The sequence below is a fragment of the Canis lupus genome, chromosome 21 (assembly GCF_048164855.1).
Source record: "Canis lupus baileyi chromosome 21, mCanLup2.hap1, whole genome shotgun sequence".
Taxonomy (NCBI): Eukaryota; Metazoa; Chordata; class Mammalia; order Carnivora; family Canidae; genus Canis; species Canis lupus.
In genome coordinates, this window is record NC_132858.1 from 49,994,043 (window position 1) to 50,013,583 (window position 19,541).

Sequence of the window (19,541 nt, forward strand, 5' to 3'; positions counted from 1 at the left end):
GCAATTTGGCTTTATTCCAGATGATGGAGGTTTCTTAACCCCATGGCTCTTTGGAAGCTCATGGGAAGCTTAAGTTCCTGCTTGTTTTCTGAAAAGTAGTATTTCCAAACGACATTTCCCAAAGTTCCCCTCTATATGTGAAGTTGGCTAGTTACAGGCACTCTCAGGAAACTTGGAAGGCAGAAGAAAGACTATTTTCCACAGGGCCCAACTGTAGTCAAATGTGTTAGTCAGGGGTGAAGTGAGCCCAGATTGGTGTGTGGTTTAGCAATAGCAGCCAGTCAAGCTTCTCTGACTCAGTTTCTCCTGAACTGCAGGCTGAAGTAGACTACAGACACTTTCCAGACATCTTGGCTTCCAGGCAAGCTCTGAGAATCACTTGCTCCAGTACATCAGGGAGATGGTCAGTGATGGCTTCTCTGGCTTTAGCTCCCCAGTGGTTGCAATGGTTATATAAGCCTCTAAATTTCCTGTATTAAAATTCTATGCTTAGAACGCTTACAATGTTGTTGTTGTTTTTTTTAAGATTTATTTATTTATTTTAGAGAGAGGGAGGGAGCATGACGGGGAGGGACAGAGGGAGAGAGGGAGAGAGTCTTAAGCAGACTCCACTCTGAGTGCAGACCCTGACATAGGGCTGGATCTCAGGACCCTGAGATCATGACCTGAGCCAAAATCAGGAGTCGGAGCCTTCACTTGGCTGTGCCACCTGGGCATCCTGGAATGGTTTCTTTTTTTTAATGACTTATTCTTCACTGGTACTGTGTGGGATTTTTAAAAAATGGAAGTGGGTCACCTGGGTGGCTCAGTCAGTTGAGTGTCCGACTCTTGATTTCAGCTCAGGTCATGATCTTGGGGTCCTGGGATCCAGTCCCTTGTGGTTCCGCATGGAGTCTCTTTGAGATGCTCCCTCTCCTTCTGCCCTTTCCCCAGCTCATGCCTATACTCTCTAAATAAGTAAATGAATAAATATTTTAAAAATTGAAGTAAATGGTGTTAACAACAGTAATATAAAGTCTTACATGTGATGAAATAGTGTATTACTTTAAAGTAGCTGTGATAGATAAAATATGTATAACATAAAAGCCTTAAAATAACTCCTAAAGAGAAATTACAGCTTTAGCCAACAAATGAGGTAAAATGGAATCATAAGAAGTACCCTATTAACCTAAAAGAAAGCAGAAAAAAAGGGAGAGAACAGATTGGACAAATAGAAGACAAAGACAAACAAGATGTTGGATTGAAACCCAACCATACCAATAATTTTAATGTAAATTATGTAAATGCCTCACTGAAAAGCAAAACATGTTAGATTAACACCTGACTACATCCTGCTTACAAGAAGCTCACTTTAGATATAAAAACACACAAAGGGTAAACATAAAAGGTTGGGAAAAATGTACTATGCTTACCCTAATCAGCAGAAACGAGGAGTGGATTGTTAGAATCAGGTAAAATAAATTTCAGGGCAAAGAATATTACCAGGAATAAAATTGTCCTTTCAGAGTGATGGAGGGATCAATTAATCAAGAAGACAACCAATTTAAACATTTGTGTACCTAATAATGGAACTTTAAAATATGAGTCAAAAATTGATAGAACTGAAAAGAAAAATATCCAAATCGACAGTTATATTCGGTACTTCTCAGTAATTGGTAGAATAAGTTGAAAATTGGTAAGGATATAGAAGACTTGAACATTATCAGCCAAATTCACCTTAAAGACTTGGGGAATGGTCCACCCAAAATCAGTAAAACAGACATTCAAGTGTGCCTAAAACATTTATTAGAATAGGATCATAAAGCATGTTTCAAAAATTTTTTGATGATTCAAATCATTTTATTTATTTTATTCAAATAATTTAAAGGGTTTTTTTTTTTTTCTTTTTCTTTTTTGTTTTTTCATTTAAAGAATGTTTTCTGACTGTAGTGGAACTGAGTGAGAGACCCATAAAGGAAAAATACCTGGAAAACTCCTCAACATTTGTAATACAAGTAACACATTTACAAATAATCCATTGACCAAAGAACTAATCAAAAGGAAGATTAGACTGAATGAAAATGAAAGTGTAACACTTCACAACTTATGGGATGCAGGATTGTCATCACAGGGAAATTTATAGTACTAAATACTTATTTTTGAAAAAAAGAGTTTCAAATCAGGACCTAAACTCCTACTATCCAAGTGAAAAGAAGAAAGCATATTAAATCCAAAATAAGCAGAAAATCTGAAATAATAAAGGAGAAGAACAGAAATCAGTGTAATAGGAAACAAAAAAACATTTGGGAAAATCAGGAAAAGCAAAAACTGTTTTTTGAAGTCATTAGAATTGATAAACCTCTAACCTAGCTCTGGAAAAAGAAAAACCCTCGGTTACCAAACAAATCTCTTTCATCAGAAATGAAAGAGAGAACACTGCTACAGATTCCATAAATATTAAAAGGATATAAGAGAACCTTACGAATACCCTTATGGCTAGGAGTTCAACAGTTTAGATGGTAAAGGCTTATTACTTGAGTCAATTTAAGCTCTTTTAGAAGAAACGGAACTTGATAGCAGGCACATGGGTAGAGGAGGTCCAGGCAGCTGAGGAGGAAGAGAGCATGTGAATAAACAGGTTAACCCAGGTGCTCAGACTGCTACGAGGAACCTCCCCAGGCCCAGGGATGGGCAGTTGAAGGAGATGCTGGAGAGAGGCTTCTGAAGCCCACACTGATGGGATCTAGCCCACAGCCAAGCCACCTGATGACACTATGTCTCCGGTCTCCTTCCCATCCTCGTTCATCCTCTTCCATGTGGGGCCCTATGACACAGTGCTGAGCAGGCTGGCTCTAGGCTTGAATAGAACTGTGCAGCATGCAAGAGAGCAGTGTGGGTACCAGGCCGGCTTAAACAAGCTCAGTTTCCTTCAGAACACTGCCCAAGTTGCTCACGTGATTATGGATTTCCATCACCCAAGGCAGTGCCATAAGGTTCCTCTCTATCACCAGCTCACCTAACAAAAAAGGGTGACTGAGCTGCCTACATCTTAAACTTATCTTGGGTTTTAGGGGCACCTGGGTGGCTTAGTGTGTTGAGCATCTTGCCTTCAGCTCAGGTCATGAACCCAGAGCCCCAGAATGTAAATAAATAAGTATTTTAGGAAATCACCTTGGGTTTTAGATGAAGGTCTTACAGAGTATTTAATTGAAAAATCATGATAAATATCACTAATATAACTGCTTTCACTTAATTTTCACCTTTCAAACACTTATTTTCAGCTGGAGAAAGTCTAATAAGTGGCCTATATTGAGCATATTTTCCAAAATGAATATTCATAATAAAGTCAGTGTATCAAGTGTCTTAATTTAAAAAAGGATAGGCAACTTGCATGTTTATATATCCCTACTATGCCTTTTATATAAATTACATCTGTTTTTAACTTAAAACCTTTCTACTGAGAGAAATTCTGCTGGATTGAAGAAGCAGGTGGCTATGATGTGAACTGCCTTTGGAGAGGGACATTTGTCAGGGAACTGAAGGAGTCTTCTGGGAGCTAAAGGCCACTGCCTACTCTCTTGCTCACTTGCTTTCTAAATTAATAGTCTTTTAAAAACAGTAACAACAACAAAAAACACTTACCTAAAAAGCATCATAAAATTACAAATAGTTGATCATGAAAATGCAAGCTCAAATAATCAGATTCATTTGTCAAATGTTCTGCTTACAAGTTTTGCAAACACTCAAGAGGCTGTAGCAAACATGAGCCTACAGGCCTGGGAGACTTGGTTGGGGCCACTGCCATGCAGATTATCTCCACCTTTCTCAACAGCCATGGGACTATATAATAAAAATTGAAGTTCATAATTGTAACCCATAGGCATTGTCTAATCCAGTGAAAAGTAAACCACAACAACAAAAAAGATCTTCTTGAATATCTAGAAGATTCAGTTGTTCAGAACCAAAAGTGCTCCCTTCCTGGGTAAATGAAGAGTCTAGTGTATTTTTTTTTTTTTTCAAATCGATTAAATGACAAATAGTTGGAATTCTTAGGTGTTACTTCCTTAAAAGAGGAAAGTAGCATCTAATATGGGCAAATATGTATATATATTTTTTCTCAGTTTTGTAGTAATTATAAGCGGGTAAAAAGAAGAGTGCAGGGACAGAAACAGTACAGAAAGACCATAAAAGCATCCAGACTTTTCAATTGTGCTGCTAAAAATTTTGTATACTCCTCTTAGTTGCAAGTGATACCAACAAAGAAAACAGAGTATATCTTCTTATGGTATCTATTTAACCTGAAAATTTGTGGGGGAAAATGTTATACAGTTTAACTGGTAATTAACATCAAACGATATGTTTATATTAAAACAAACACAGACATTTATGGACTAGGAAGTAATGTGTACAAATTTTAAAGATATACTGTGAGATTTAAATGTAGTTTTTGTAGTTGGCTGCTGTGGCTTATAGTCCCAGACCCATGAGAGTTTTAATTCTTTTATTGTAAAGAATAAAACTTCAGTGGGAAACTTTAAGAAGCATGTCTTAAGATATCAGGTACTCCTTTAAAAAAAACAACCTTTATTAAGGTATACTTGATATATAATACACTGCATATATTCAAAATGCAGTTTGATAAGTTTTGATGTATGTATGCACCTGTGAATCCAGCCTAACAACCAAAATAATGAGGTTATCCGTCACCTGCAGAAGCTTCTTCATTTTCCTTTGTACTCTTTCCTTTCATCTCTCTCACCTCCTGTCAACTAGGCAAGAGACCTCAAATCTGCCTTCTGTTGGGACGCCTGGGTGGCTCAGGGATTGAGCATCTGCCTTCAGCTCAGGGCATGATCCCGGGGTCCCGGGATAGAGTCCCGCATCGGGCTCCTCATGTGGAGCCTGCTCCTCCCTCTACCTGTGTCTCTGCCTCTCTCTCTCTCTGTGTCTCTCATGAATAAATAAAATCTTAAAGAAAGAAATCCACCTTTTTTATTATAGATTATTTTGCACTGTCCAGACTTTTATATAAATGGAATAATATAGTATGTGCTTTTTGTGGGAGTGTGTAAAATAAATAAACCTTGTTTAGAGCTGCCAGTACTTCCTTGGAAGGATTCAGACAGTGTTATGTTTCTATAAGCACAAATGGATCCCAGTTACCACCTGTAACTCAAAGAAATGAAGAAACCTAGTGTCTTGGGCGAGCTATTGCAACCTAGATTCCCAGTCTGTTCTGCTTTTAGCCCATTGCGGAATGCTATGGTGGCAAACATCTATGCTCCTTAGTATCACGTGCTATTATGTGCAATAGCAAGCCGTGGTTTTAGCTCAGGCCACATCAGATGCCAGCCCAGCTCGGCCTACTCCTTCACAGTCTTTAAATTTGGCACATGCTCCCGAGGAGTAATCCTTACGAGCTCCAAACTTGGTGGTTAAGGAAAATTGACCCATGGATGCGAATGTTCAAATGAATGTGTGGTGAGGGCCAGTGCTAAATGAAGAGGATGTCACGGGAGACTGGCTAGTTCTCTTTAGCACTGTATATTTCTTTTCTTCCTTTTGTCAGTTTATCATGGTAATGGAAGCCATGTTACTAGTTTATGTACAGCAAGTTGGATGATTTCCTGTTAGGCAAGAAAGAGGTCAGCAGCTGGCTCCGTATAACATAGAGTTAACAATGATGGGAAACAAGTTTAATGCAAAGAAATGGATCATTTTATGGATGATGAGCTTGATGGTGAAGGTGGGGAAGGTGCAGGTGAAGCTGTTCAAAAACCTGGAATAATGGCTTTAGGTGGGTTTTTTTTATCACTGCCTTCTGTACTTCACTAATATCCAGAGGGACTTCCACATGTCAGCAGTTAGGCATGAAAAGTTATTGCACCTGAAGAGGAGGGTTTGACTTTAGGAAAGTGTTTTAAACAATAGTGCAGTTATATATGTTAACACATATATTAACATATATAAACATATATGTAACCCTTTTATTATGTACAGACATTGTTTTAAAATTTAAGTTTGTACATATGAATATTGTAAGCACAAATGGATTAATGATTGTATGATTTTTAAAGATTTTAAGAGAACATAGTGTAACAACATTGATCTTCCACATTTTATCCAATTATGTATATTATACCAAGAAAGACATATTTATGGGTCTTATTTCTTAAAAGAGCTGCTTCACATGTAAATGTCTATAGTTAGTAGCTCATCCATTCAATGTGTAATTTAATATACTTTCTATGAATTATTCTGAGAGTTTTAAATGGATGATCTCATAGTTTTTCATGAAGAATGTCATTTACTTAAATGTGCTAGTAGCTTCTTATCTAGCCATAAGCCAAGGAACTTAGCAGTGATCTTAATTTTTTTGGATAAAGGACACCTATTTTAAGGCATGTGTTCCATCTATTGGAGTTAGTACCATAAAAAAAAAAAAGACAGTTCTTTAGTGGAATTAACAGTGATATATTTTATACAGGCATTATAAAAAGCAATGCTTTTATAAAATCAGTCATCCTAGAAATCATTACACATTATAAGAAAATTATGGACCAGTAACTCTCATGAGCATAAATGCAAACGTTCTTAATGAGATTTTAGCAAATGGAATCATCAATAAATAAAAAGGATAATATATTATGACCAAGTGAGGTTTATCCTAGGAATAAGTTATCACCAAATTGATAGATTTTTAGAAGAAAAAATTCTATGATTATATCAATAGAATCAGAAAAGGCATTTGATAAAATTAGACACTTATGGTTAAAAGAATCTCAGCAAAATATAAATATTCACATCTTGATAAAGGGTATCTAGAAAAAAACCTACAGTTAACACCATTTTTCATGTTAAAGACCCAATGTCTTCTCCCTAAGATTAGAAAGTAGGCAAGAGGGCAGCCTTGGTGGCGCAGCGGTTTAGCACCGCCTGCAGCCAAGGGTGTGATCCTGGAGACCCTGGATTGAGTCTCATGTCAGGCTCTCTGCGTGGAGCCTGCTTCTCCCTCTGCCTGTGTCTCTGCCTCTCTCTCTCTCTCTCTCTACATCTCTATAAATAAATAAAATCTTTAAGAAAAAAAAAAGAAAGTAGGCAAGAATGTCTGCTGTCACTAATCCAAGTCAAAATGATAGTGGAAGACCTACCCAGTGCAATAAGGCAAGAAAGGTGAATGAACTGCAGATTGAGAAGAAGTGAAACCATCTCTATTTAGATCTGACTTATGGTCTATGTAGAAAATATGAGAGAATCTCAAAAACAAAAGCCAACTGCTAGAAGTAATGAGTTCAGCAAGTTTATGAGGTCCAGATCAATATGCAAAAATCAATTATCTATTTGCAACAAATAATTAGAAGTAGAAACTAAAAAAAATTACTATTTACAATAGCACTGAAATCATAAGGTACTTAGATATAAATTTAACAAAATATGTTCAAGATTCATACACTGAAAGTGATAGAATGAAAGAAATCAAGGAAGACCTAAATGGGATATATACCATGTTCATGAATATGGATTCACTTCCAGGATGTTTTTTCCCAAACGAATCTATAGATTCAATGTAATCCCATTCAGAATCCTGGCAGATTTTTTCTCTTTGGTAGAAATTGAAAAGGTGATTCTAAAATTTTTCTATCAAGGCAGGAGAACTAGAGTTTTGGAAAAGAAAAAAGTTGGAAAGTTGACAGTTACTGATTTTAAACTTGCTATAAAACTGTAACAATTGAGACAATATCTACCAAAAAGGTACAAAGGCATTTCAGTGGAAAAAGGATAGTTTTTCTCAATAAATTTTTGTTGGAACAATTGAATATCATATTCAAAGAGGGGGAAGAAACCCGTTCATTGCTTCCAGAGCAGACGGCACATGAGCTGGTGTAAGTCTAAATAGTATTTACATACAAGCCTGGCATACGTCTGTCTCATTGTAGGCAGTTGATACAGCCTGTGGAAATTGAAAGGCTGCCTCTCTACCTAAAAAAATTTTTTATAAGAACTCTTGATTCCTACCTTACATCATGTATAAAAATTAAATCAGAACATAAAGTAACTAAAACTATACACCTTAGACTATAAAACTTAAAGTATAAGGAAAAAAATCTTTGTGCCCTTGTGTTAGCCAGAAGAATGATACATTAACTTTTTTTGATAAGTTGTACTTCATCAAAATTAAGATATTCATTCAAAAGACATTCTTTTTTTTTTTTTTTTAGAGATTTTATTTATTTATTTATTCATGAGAGACACACGGGGGGGGGGGGGTAGAGACAGAGGCAGAGGGAGAAGCAGGCTCCATGCAGGGAGCCTGATATGGGGACTCTCTCCTGGGTCTCCAGGATCAGGCCCCAGGCTGAAGGTGGCGCTAAACTGCTGAGCCTCCCGGGCTGCCCCTCAAAGGACATTCTTAAGAAAATGAAAAGACATGCTGCAGACTGGAAACTGTAGTTAAGTAAGAACTGTGTTTACACAAAAACTAGTCCATGACTGACTATAGCAGCACCAGAAATGTTCTTCATTTGCCAAATGGATAAACAAACCAGTATATGCATATAATGGACTCCTACTACTCAGTAATAAAAAGAAAGTAAGTGGTGGCCTGGGTGGCTCAGTGGTTTATGAATAAAAAAAAGTATTGATACATGTAACAACATAGATTAAAAAAATTTGTTGTGCTAAAGTCAAGCTAGACTCAAAAGACTACATATCATATGACTTCATTTCTATGACTTTCTGGAAAAGGCAAAACTATTGAGACAGTAAGCAAATAGTGATTGCCTGGAGTGGGAGTAGGGATTAGCTACAAAGGAGCATAGATAATTTTGGAGAAGGGTGATGGGACTGTTTTGTATCTTGATTTGTGGTAGTAATATGACTGTGTGTTGATCAAAACTCACAGAAATGTACAAATGGGTGGATTTTATTAAATGTAAAAAATAACCAATAGGATAAGGAAGGGCATCTTATGAAGATGTCCAAGTCTTGAAAGCTTTGAAGGTGTCCAGGTGGGCAGTAGGGAGGAGCTCAAGGGACACAAGATTTGCAAAGACTTAAAGATAGAAAACATACAGAGTTTTACAAACTTTCCAGTACTTTGGAAAGTCCAAAGTCTAAAGATACACAGTGGGAGAGGTGACCAGAAAAAGTAGACTGGAGCCAACATTGGAAGGCCTCAAAGTTTGGTAAAGAAGTCTTTGGTAAAGACTTTCATATTTAATTAGAAGACTTATATTGTTGCATGTTTTATGATCATGTCCACTATTTCTAAGCCCTGCAGGTATCTGCCCCCCTTGAAGACTTTGAAAGAATGCCTTCTGTCCCATTTGCCCCCAGATAACTATGTGTCTCATCTTCTCATTTTATTCTGGTCTTTGTTCAAAGCTGCCTCCTCAGAGAGGCCTTCCCTCACCACCCTTTGAAAGGCAAGGCACCTCCTCCCATAATCTCCCTCTATGACCTTTACCCTACTCCACGTATCCTGGTAAAGCTCACTATCTCTTGATATTTATTCATGTGTTGAGTTGTTTAATCTCTTCCTTCTTTAAAATCTCTGTAAGAGCAGGGTCTGTCCACAATACGTCCTTGGATCCTGACACTTTTTGGAGTAAGTCATATATACAAAGGCCCTAAAGTGCAAATGACCATGACCTGCTAAAAGAGTAGGAAGGCAGCCAGTATGATGAGAGGGAGAGGGGTAGGCGATGAACTAAAGGAGATTGGCAGGGGCCAGATTACAAAGGCCCTTGTAGACCACAAGTGGTTTGGTTTTTATTCTGAGTATAATAGGTAGCCTCCAGAGAGTTGTAAATTGGGAGGTGGATGGGGAGGGGCAGATAATAATACCTGGTTATGTTTATTCTAACGATAATTCTTGCTGCTCTATGAGGAATAGAACAGGACAAAAAGTAAAGCAGGGAAACCAGTTACAAAGGCCACTGGAACAGTCCAAGTGATGAGATTGTGAGTTGGATTGGGGGGCAGCAGTGAAGATGGACAGCAGTAGATTGAAGGCTTATGAATGTTGATGAATTGAGTATCAAATATTGGACGGAGAAAAAAAGGCAAAGATAACTCCCAAGTTTAAGGACCTGAGCAACTGAGTCGGTGGTGGTGGCATTTAGAGATGGGAAAGTTGAGGGAAATATAACTTGGATGAGGGGCTGGGGTAGAGAATGAAAATTTTTTTTTGTTTTTGTTCCATGAGCACCAAGGGGCAGAGAGGCCTTTTTTTTTTTTTTCCATCTTAAAGTATTTTTTAATTGAGTTATGACTGACATAAAATAATATATTAATTTTCAGGTGTACAACATAATTTTTTTTTTTTTTAAAGAACTTCAACTTCAGTATTTTTCTCTCTTTTGTTGGTGTCTTAGTTGGGCTACTATGATACAGCATATAAAGTACCACAAACCAGATGCCTTATAAAAGAATAGAAATTTATTTCTTACAGTTCTGGAGGGTACAAGTCTGAGATCAGGCTGCTTGGTCAGGTTCTGGTGAGGGCTCTCTTCCAGGTTGCAGACTTGCTGAGACCTGGGCAGAGAGCAGGGGGTGGGAGAGGCTCGTACAAGGACACTAATCCCATTCATGACGGCTCCTACCTCATGACCACATCTAATCTAAATTACCTCTTTAAGGTCCCATCTCCTAATACCATCGTAATTGGGGGCTAGGGTTTCATGACACGAATTTTGGAAGGAGACAGTCAATAACAGTTGAGAAAATGAAGGGCTTTTCATTTAAGGGGAGGGAGTAAGGGGAGGGATTTAGTTTTTATCTTAAGCAACTGCTCTGGCAGACCTGTGGATGATGGAAAGGTTTAAAATTAGGAGTGAGACCAGTGGGTGAATGAGGCAAAGAAATCCTGGGCCAACACTAGAGCAGTGAACACAGGAAGGAGTAGAATCAGTGGGACATGGTGACGCAGATCTCACAGGTGGCGGGAAAGGGTGAATCCAAGGTGATACTCCCATTCCTGCTCAGAGACATCCAAGCAGAACTGGGTTTGCGGGATGCGTAGAAGTAATTTTATCAGTTTGAATGAATTGAGTGGCTTTGACTTTGAGAATCAACTTGATTTTTCACTCGGTACTTGCACACAGCCCCCAGCAGCGTATCTGAGTAATATGGTCAGCTAGCTACCACAGGAGAGTGGGAGTGAAGTTGGTTGGAACTCAGAAAGCTGTAGTGGGGAGTCTGAATAAGGGGACAGCCCATGGTTTGCCTTGTGTCCTGTGTGCCAGCATCTCATGAAGCAGCTGTGGCCTCTCAATGACCCCTAGCTGTATCAGATTGCATGTCCACTGGAGGAAGGATTCAAGGAGTACCAGGTACAGCTTAATGAGGAAAAATCTCTCATCTTTGGAGAGGTGGCATGGAAATGGGGAGCCAAATGTGAGGAGCCTTTTCTATGGATGACACAGTCAGAGCTCCTGTGGAAGTATGTTTTGGGTGGAGCTGACTTCTCCCTGAGCTCTCATATAAGGGACTGTCTTACCCCAGACTCATATGCTACAGCTTCTTGTGGGTTCTGGGTTGGCTTCTTTCCTCATCTGGACCCTGACTGGTCCTGCTGACATGACTTTGTTTTGCTGTTCTCTGCTCGATGAATTTACTATTTTTATTTATTTTATTTTATTTTATTTTATTTTATTTATTTTATTTTATTTTATTTATTTTATTTTATTTTTTATTTATTTATTTTTGCATTTACTATTTTTAAATCCTACCTTGGTCCCTTGTGTTTCAGCCTGAGAGGAAGTTCGGAGTGGTGGTGGTTGGCGTTGGCAGAGCTGGATCTGTGCGGATCAGGGACTTGCGGAATCCACATGCTTCCTCAGCATTCCTGAACCTGATTGGCTTCGTGTCCAGGTGGCTGGCATTTGCCTTGTGCCTGTAGTTCATGGCAAGACCAGTGAGATGAATTAGGGGTTGGGACACAGAGATTCTCCAGACCCCAAAGAGAGAGCGCCAGCTCTGGGGTCATTCCAGAGAACTGTACTCAGGGACAGCCCCGGAAGATCTCAAGTTTAGATGGGTCTGGGAGGTGGAGTGCTGGACCTGCAGCTGCGATGTACAGCAAGTCAGTCTCAAGAGGACTACGAAGACAAAGGCAGGGAAGATGAGAGCAGGGCCTGATGGTTACAGAAGGGGCACAGTGAACACTTGGTGGGTTGGCCTGAAGGAAGGCTTTCGGTGTGTGCCGCTTAATTGTTTTATCAGTTATCATAATAGCCTAAAGCCCCGGGCTTTAGGAGCCTTATCAGCTATTTGACATATATACTGTTATCAACCCCACTTTACACATAAAGAAACTGAGCCACAGAGAGGTTAAGTAATTTGCACAGAGCTTAAGACCTGCGCATGAACACAGGTTTATTTGATTCCAAAGCCCATTATCTAAGCAGCATGTATTCTTTTCCCCTTGATAATTTTGAGCCTTACTTTTACGTCCTCTAACTTCATTTATTTCCTATAACTCAAACAAAACCACATTTCCTATTGTGTTTCTTCTTCCCTGATCCACTTACTCGGCATCTTCCTCCACCATTTCTTACATGCACCGCCCACTAAACTAATACTATATAATGTCATGTATGAGTATTAATTGTGAACAAGATGTGGGCACTGTGTTGGTGAGGAGGGGGGGTGAGGAGCAGCTTAGGCACCTCTCTGCTTTTTTAGTGCTTTAGAGAAATCCAAGTATAAATAACTATTGTGATGGTCCATGCAGACCATCTGGGGCACTAGAGAGACCCAAAAGTGGTAGGAATCTGCCCTTGGTCAATCTTATCCCCTCAGTAAGATTTTAGGGGGGTTGCACATAAATGAGAGAGCAAAATTACTAGCCAGCACTGTAACTCCCATTGCACCCATACTTGAAGCTGTCTCATAATACCCTGTTCCTCGTGACCTACATGCTAAGACCTACCGTCTCCCCAAGAAGCCTAACCTGAAATCCTAAATTAGATGAACCTTGCCTTCATTGAATTACCCACTTATACCCTCAAGCACATTTCTCAGGTTAGTCTTGTATTGTTACTATAAATATGCATGTATCTTCCTTCTTCTCTGAGACTGTGAGTGAAGTCTGGTAGTCGTAGTGTTTGGCCAAATGCTTGGATCTGGCTGTGATCCTAGAGACCACTTCTCATGAGACCAAAAGAGATCAGTTGTTTTTATTTTAGAGGTGGACTAATTCAGACTGTCATATCATCCGGCCTGTTAACAGTAGTGTTGGCACTCGATGCCAGGTCTCTTAACTTAAACCCTGAGGCTGTTTTTCTCACTCTGTGGTGGAAAATGCCCTGGAAGTGGGAGGAAGGGAATAAATTTCTTCATTTCCAAAAGCTAGTTATCAGGACATTGTTGGGAAGAGAGGAGACGGATGGTGCTCATTTATTTGGTATTCTATGTACTTTTGAATTGCATTTCTATTACTCTCAAATAGACGAGAACTTGGGAACACTGATGAAGTCCAGCAGATTTCTTTGGAAGATGCTCTTTCCAGCCAGGAGGTTGAGGTTGCTTATATCTGCAGTGAAAGTTCCAGCCATGCGGACTATATCAGGTAGGTTTTCAGTGTTGGTAGTCCTTACCTTGCACACTGGGCAGGAATATAAAAATGGGGGCAAGCTGAAATCTCTCAAAGGAATCTTAATAACTGAAGGAAAAAGTTGCAGGAGGCCATTACCTTTAAAAATTGTCAAAATGCTAAAAATTCTTACCATTCATTTTAAATGTATAAGGAAATGAAAACCATGTAAAACTAATATTTACTTGTACACTGTAACTTAAAACAATACAAAGAATTAAAGTTGTTTTCTTTATAAAAATTTTATTGACAGTAATTTGAATAGTGCTTGTCTTTTGTCGTAATAGGATATGTAGCCAACATCTTTGACGTGCTTTGGCAAATTGTCACAATCCTTTCTAAGTTTGAATCAGCTTCCAACATTTTATCCCTTGTGCTTTTAATATTGTTAAATATCTCTGAGAGTTCCCTTAACATGAAGTGTTTTTGCCATGAGAATAAGTGAGGAAAGAAAGTAGTGGTGGCATCGAAGAGGGGAGATGACATTATAGAGCAAGAGAAGTGATATGTCCTTCCTCCCCACTTTCAAATGCAAAGCCTTAGAGCCCTTCAAGCATTTGGTGGGACTGAGCCTGGAAGGAGGAGCCCCACATGGGACCAGCAGCTAACCAGGCAGTTCCAGCCACTTCCCTGAATCTCACTTCCCTTCTAGGTCCTTGCATTAAATTGCAGGTGCCAGCATGCTGTTCCCTGGAAGTAAGCTGCTCCCTCCTTGTCACTTCAACTCTAGTGTGGAAAGAAACACCTTTCCTTGGTTTCCTTCACCCTTCTTTGGCACCAGAGTATATTTCCTTAAAAAGGTGATTTTGTTATTCTCATCTTATAAATGTTTGTACCTTAGGGAGTATCTGGAGAATAAAATCCAAACTTCTGAACATAGCATTCTACATTCTTCACAGTCAGGCTCTCAGCTACTTGTATGACTTTGTTTCCCTCTACTCCCTGTAGTCTACTCCCCTGCCATGCTGAAATTCGTACTATTATCCAAATGGACAAATCTCCATAAAACACCCAAACCTCTGCATATGCTGCGCAAAGTGAAATACCCTCATCCTGCATGTTGTACCTGGGAAATGCCTACTCATATTTCAGGCAGAGCTGGCTGTCATGGGTTTGGTAGTCTTTATTCGTTGCTATCATGTGAGATAATAGGCAATTTACATGTTAATATCTTTTATTTCTCCTCCAGAGTAGCTGGCAAATAGTACTTAGTTGAATATATGAATAGGTGAATGGATGAATGTTCAAATTAACACATAAGTAGAAAATCATTCTCTTCTAGCATAGCAGAAAGTAGCAGGAAGTACATTTCATCCTCTGGCCCTGATTCTCATCTGCCTTCCTTCGTGACTCAGAGACTTATGTGTATTTGTAACAGTCCATTCTCTGTCATGCAAGGCATTTTAAAATGTGAAGATTACTTGAAGTGTATTTTCTCTCTCTCTCTCTTTTTTCCCAAGGCAGTTCCTTAATGCTGGCAAGCATGTCCTTGTGGAATATCCCATGACACTCTCTTGGGCAGAAGCTCAGGACCTGTGGACGCTGGCTGAGCAGAAAGGTGACGTATATTGTCTGTCGAACACAGACCCTCTTTTAGGGTTTCTGCCTGCAAGATGTCTTTGGTACCATCTTTATGCTTTAAAGCTTAATCCTGTGTTAGATATGTCCTGTGGGCTCCCAACCTCCTAGCTGTCCCCCGTACTGTAGGCACACGTAATGGGTGTGTTGGAATACCAACAGGGTGGAGAAATGAGTGGGAATTTGCAAATTTTTGTCAGAGACTTATAAACTTCTTTGACTCTAATGAAAACTATGAATTGGCTTTGACTTATGCTATTGTCATGATATTATTTTGCTATTATTCATATGATATTTACATTGCTAATGGAAAAATATCCAAGTCAGGGTAATTGATCGTATCTGCATATTTTGTGCTGTTTCTCAAGAAGAGTACCATTTATCAAATACTTACTATATGCCAGGAGTTTGGGAACTGTACTAAGTACTTTATATGTTCTTTTATTTAATTCTCCTAGAAACTCTTAGAGATAGGTATTTTCTCTAACTTATGTAAAAGAATCCATGCTTCAGAGAAGTAATTTGAGCCAGATCACAAAGCTAGTAACATGATTACTAATTGGGAGATGGAGATTTGAATTTATTCCTTTCCAGCTCTGAAGTCTACATTTGTTCATCTAAGCTCTACTGCCCTCCAGAGACTTTTGTCCTTATATACTTCCACAAGTCCCTTTATGGAGGCAATGAGAATTAACTAGAATGTTTAGGGATTACAGGATTTAGTTAAAGTGTAAATTACAAACTCTTTGTTTCAAAATTTGCTATTGAAAATCTTTAATATATGAGCAAAGTATGGTAAACACTTACATGAAAATCACCAAAGAAAGTACCTTGCACTTATGACCAGTGTAGACTGATCAAACTTTATTGGAGCTCCTGTAGTGCTCTGTAGCACTGGGATGTACTGCTAAAGAGCAGAGCCCATCTGTCCACTCTTGTAAGCCCCAGCAGCTAAACACTTCCTAGAACTGAGTAGGCCTTCAGGAGGTGTTTGTTGAATGAGCAGATAGATGATTACTGATGTGAGTGAGAGGAGCTTTGAAGCTATCCCTTTGTATATTGTTTTCTCATGGCACAGATGTCCATGGACCAAGAACAAGATACTAAAGAATACGCCATAGATTTCTTGCTAATTGCAAAGAAAAAAAAAATGTACTTTTACAATGAAGAGCTCTGTTGTTGTCATCCTAAAACCAAAAGATTGTTAATATGGGTCATTCTGATGTCACAAACCATCTGATGTGATATATACAGCATCAATCATATAACAGAGATTTACAGGTAATGCAGGGATAAAGAAACATATTAAATGACACTGTAAAAAATGAAGCAAACTAGAATGTGGAACACTCGACAAAATAACAGACTAAGTTTCTTCAGAAAGATAATGTCCTGCATGTAGTGACTTTCTTCCAAAGAATAAATACAGAAAGAAGGGGAAAAGAGTACACTCTACAATGGAGAAACCAAACAATGCCTCAGCTAGTTGATCAAAATTAACATCCACAGTGGTAAGTCATGATAATAAGATGTACCTTCAACATACTATGATGAGAATGGCCCATTACTTCTGAATTTTTCTCCCCAAAACATAACCTCAGTGCAATCATGAAAATAACATCAGAAAAATCCCAGTTGAGGGGCATTCTACAAAATGCCTGACCAACACTCTTCAGAACTGTCAAGGTCACTAAAAAACAAAGTTTAAGAAACTTTCTAACTCAAGAGGAAGCTCAGGAGACATGATGACTAAATGTAATGTGGTATCCTGAAACAGAAAAAGCACATGAGGTAGAAACTAAGGAAATCTGAATAAAATATGGATTTCAGTTATTTTTTTAAAAATGAGAAAAAAATACTAAGAATCAGTGTTATATTAGAGTCTTGGTATTATCTCCATAAGCAAGCAGAATCTGAGTGGATATGTAGAGATCATAGAAAAGAAAAAAAATTCTTAGCAATGAAACTGACCTATTCTCTAGGGAAGTATTTATAACTCATATTAGAACATGATAGTTATTATGCATGAGAGATTGTGCTTGACGATAAGAATAACCAAAAGATGATTCTTGCCCTTCAGGAGCCCACATTGCCAAATGTTTACAACTAGTAGTATTAATTTGTCTGTTGAAAGTGAGTTGAAAATGTAACTATAACATTTACATTGTAGCCCAGGAAGTAATAATTTTATTCAACTTTGCCTACCTAAGTGCAAATATCATTTTGGATGGCAAAAGTTATGGATAATTTAGGACTAATATCAGCAAGACTGTGCAATAGGAAGCCCTAGGACCTCATTCCACCACAGAGACACTGATTTAAGAGCCACATATAGATCATATTGCCTTTGTGAGAATTCCAGAAACCATTTAAATAGTTACAATTCTCCAGGCATACACAAAGCTAAAACCGGAATTGAAGTGGACAAGAAAGTTCATTGTATTTACTCCCTATAGCCCTTTCCCCTTCCTGGCACAGCATGGTGTGATTAGGACAAAACTCCCAACTCTTAGCTTCTCCCTTGGGTAAAAAGAGAGAGTGGAACATGTGTCCAGTGTTCTGGTTTTTCACAGGCTGCTTGAGGGACTGGTTTCTAACTCTCCTGAGTTAGAATGCTGAAAGAAATAGTGTACTTTAGATGCAAAGTTGGGGCTGCTAAAAACCAAGGCAAACACTGTGGCTTGTTACAGCCTCAGAGAAACTGAAGTATTGCATAAAGACACCAGGAGGAGCAAGAGATTACAGGTTTTTGAGAACAGGGGCAAATCTCTTTCACTTGGAAATTGCACACATAATCCCAGAGAAGACACATCCCCAGAAAAGATTTGAGAGGCCCCCTGAATTGCTAGCCTGGCTGATTGGTGGAAGTCTTTCCTTCTACCAAGTCAGTCTGTAAAGACTGGAAGAAGTGGCTCTTTTCCCAAATATTCAGATCTCAACGAATGATCACAAGGCATAAAAAGAAACAGGGAAACATTGGCCTTTCAAAGGAAAAAATTAATCTCTAGAAACTGATCCTAAAGAAATAGAGATCTATGAATTACTGGACAAAGAATTCAAAATACTCTAAAAGATGCTCACATCAGCTAAAAGAACACAGACAAGTAAAAAAAAAAAGAACACAGACAAGTAAATAAAATCAGGAAAACAGTGTAAAAACAAAATTAAAATATATCAACAAAGAGATGTAAAGTATAAAAAGAATTTAAAAAAAGAATAAAAAAGAAATTCTAGAGATAAAGAATAAAATGATGGAATTAAAAAATGTGCATAGGTTCAACAGTAAACTTGATCAAGTGGAAGAAAGAATTGGTAAACTTGAAGATAGGTAATTTGAAGTTTGAGTCAAAGGAACAAAAAGAAAAAAAAAATAGAAGTGAAATAGGCTTAGGGAATTATGGTACACCATGAAATAGATCAATATATGCAATATGTAAGTCTCAGGAGGAGAAGTCACAGGAAGATGTAGTGAACTTATTTGGAAAAAATAATGACTGAAAACATCCCAAATTTGAAGAAGGAAATGGAATACAAATTCAAGACCATGAACTCCAACTAGAATAATTACAAAGATCCATACTAGGCACATTATAATTGAACTGTCAAGATCACAGATAAAGGCAGAATCTTGAAAAAGGCAAGAAAAAAATAACTTGTCATCTATTAAGGAGCCCCTATAAGATTATCAGTAGAATTCCCAGCAGAAACCTTGTAGGCCAGAGGTAGTGAGATGATGTATTCAATTTCTTAAAAGAAAAACAACTGCCAACTAATACTATATTCACCAAAATTGTCCTTCAGAAATGAAGGTGAAATTAAGACTTTCCCAGGCAATAATAGCTGACAGAGTCCATCACCATTAGACCTACTCCACAAGAAATGCTAAAGGGAGTCCTTTAAACTGAAGCAAAAGGATGTTAAACAGCAGCATAAAAGCATACAAAAATAAGCTCTCTGATAAAGGTAAATATGAAGACAAATATAGAATACTGTAGTTTTTTGATGCTTCATAATCATTTTTAATTCTGGTATAAAATTGAAGTGACAGAATTTTAAAAAGCTATAAATCTATGTTAATGGAAAAATAACATAAATAGAAATATAGAAATAGATTATTATAATTAGATGCTTTATATAATCCCCATAGTAACTACATGAAAATATTTATAGAAGATAAACAAAAGAAAATGATAAAGGAATGAAACCACATCACCACACACACAAAAAAAAACCAATAAAACTCAGAAGAAGGCAGTAGGAGAGGAAAAGAAGGACTAAATACTACAAGACAACAGTTAAGAAAATAGGGATCCCTGGGTGGTGCAGCGGTTTAGCGCCTGCCTTTGGCCCAGGGCGCGATCCTGGAGACCCGGGATCGAATCCCACG

At 38.2% G+C, this 19,541-nt stretch overlaps 1 protein-coding gene and 1 long non-coding RNA gene across 10 annotated transcripts in view; one reads left to right on the forward strand and one right to left on the reverse strand.

The window, feature by feature from the left end:
* BLVRA (biliverdin reductase A) overlaps window positions 1-19,541 on the forward strand; it is a 77,810-nt gene that overhangs the window by 42,488 nt on the left and 15,781 nt on the right. For 7 of the 8 annotated variants that reach the window (XM_072791669.1, XM_072791673.1, XM_072791672.1 and 4 more), the window contains 3 exons: window positions 11,732-11,853; window positions 13,433-13,552; window positions 15,037-15,134. In XM_072791669.1, coding sequence (XP_072647770.1) covers window positions 11,732-11,853; window positions 13,433-13,552; window positions 15,037-15,134 — 340 coding nt within the window. Of the gene's footprint in view, window positions 1-317; window positions 404-11,731; window positions 11,854-13,432; window positions 13,553-15,036; window positions 15,135-19,541 lie in introns of all 8 variants that reach the window. The other variant, XM_072791674.1, reaches the window with a different exon arrangement.
* LOC140613178 (uncharacterized) overlaps window positions 10,405-19,541 on the reverse strand; it is a 43,130-nt gene continuing 33,993 nt past the window's right edge. For both annotated transcript variants that reach the window (XR_012014345.1, XR_012014346.1), the window contains 2 exons: window positions 11,712-11,875; window positions 10,405-10,515 (listed from right to left, as the gene is read on the reverse strand). This is a non-coding gene — a long non-coding RNA (uncharacterized lncRNA). The remainder of the gene's footprint in view (window positions 10,516-11,711; window positions 11,876-19,541) is intronic.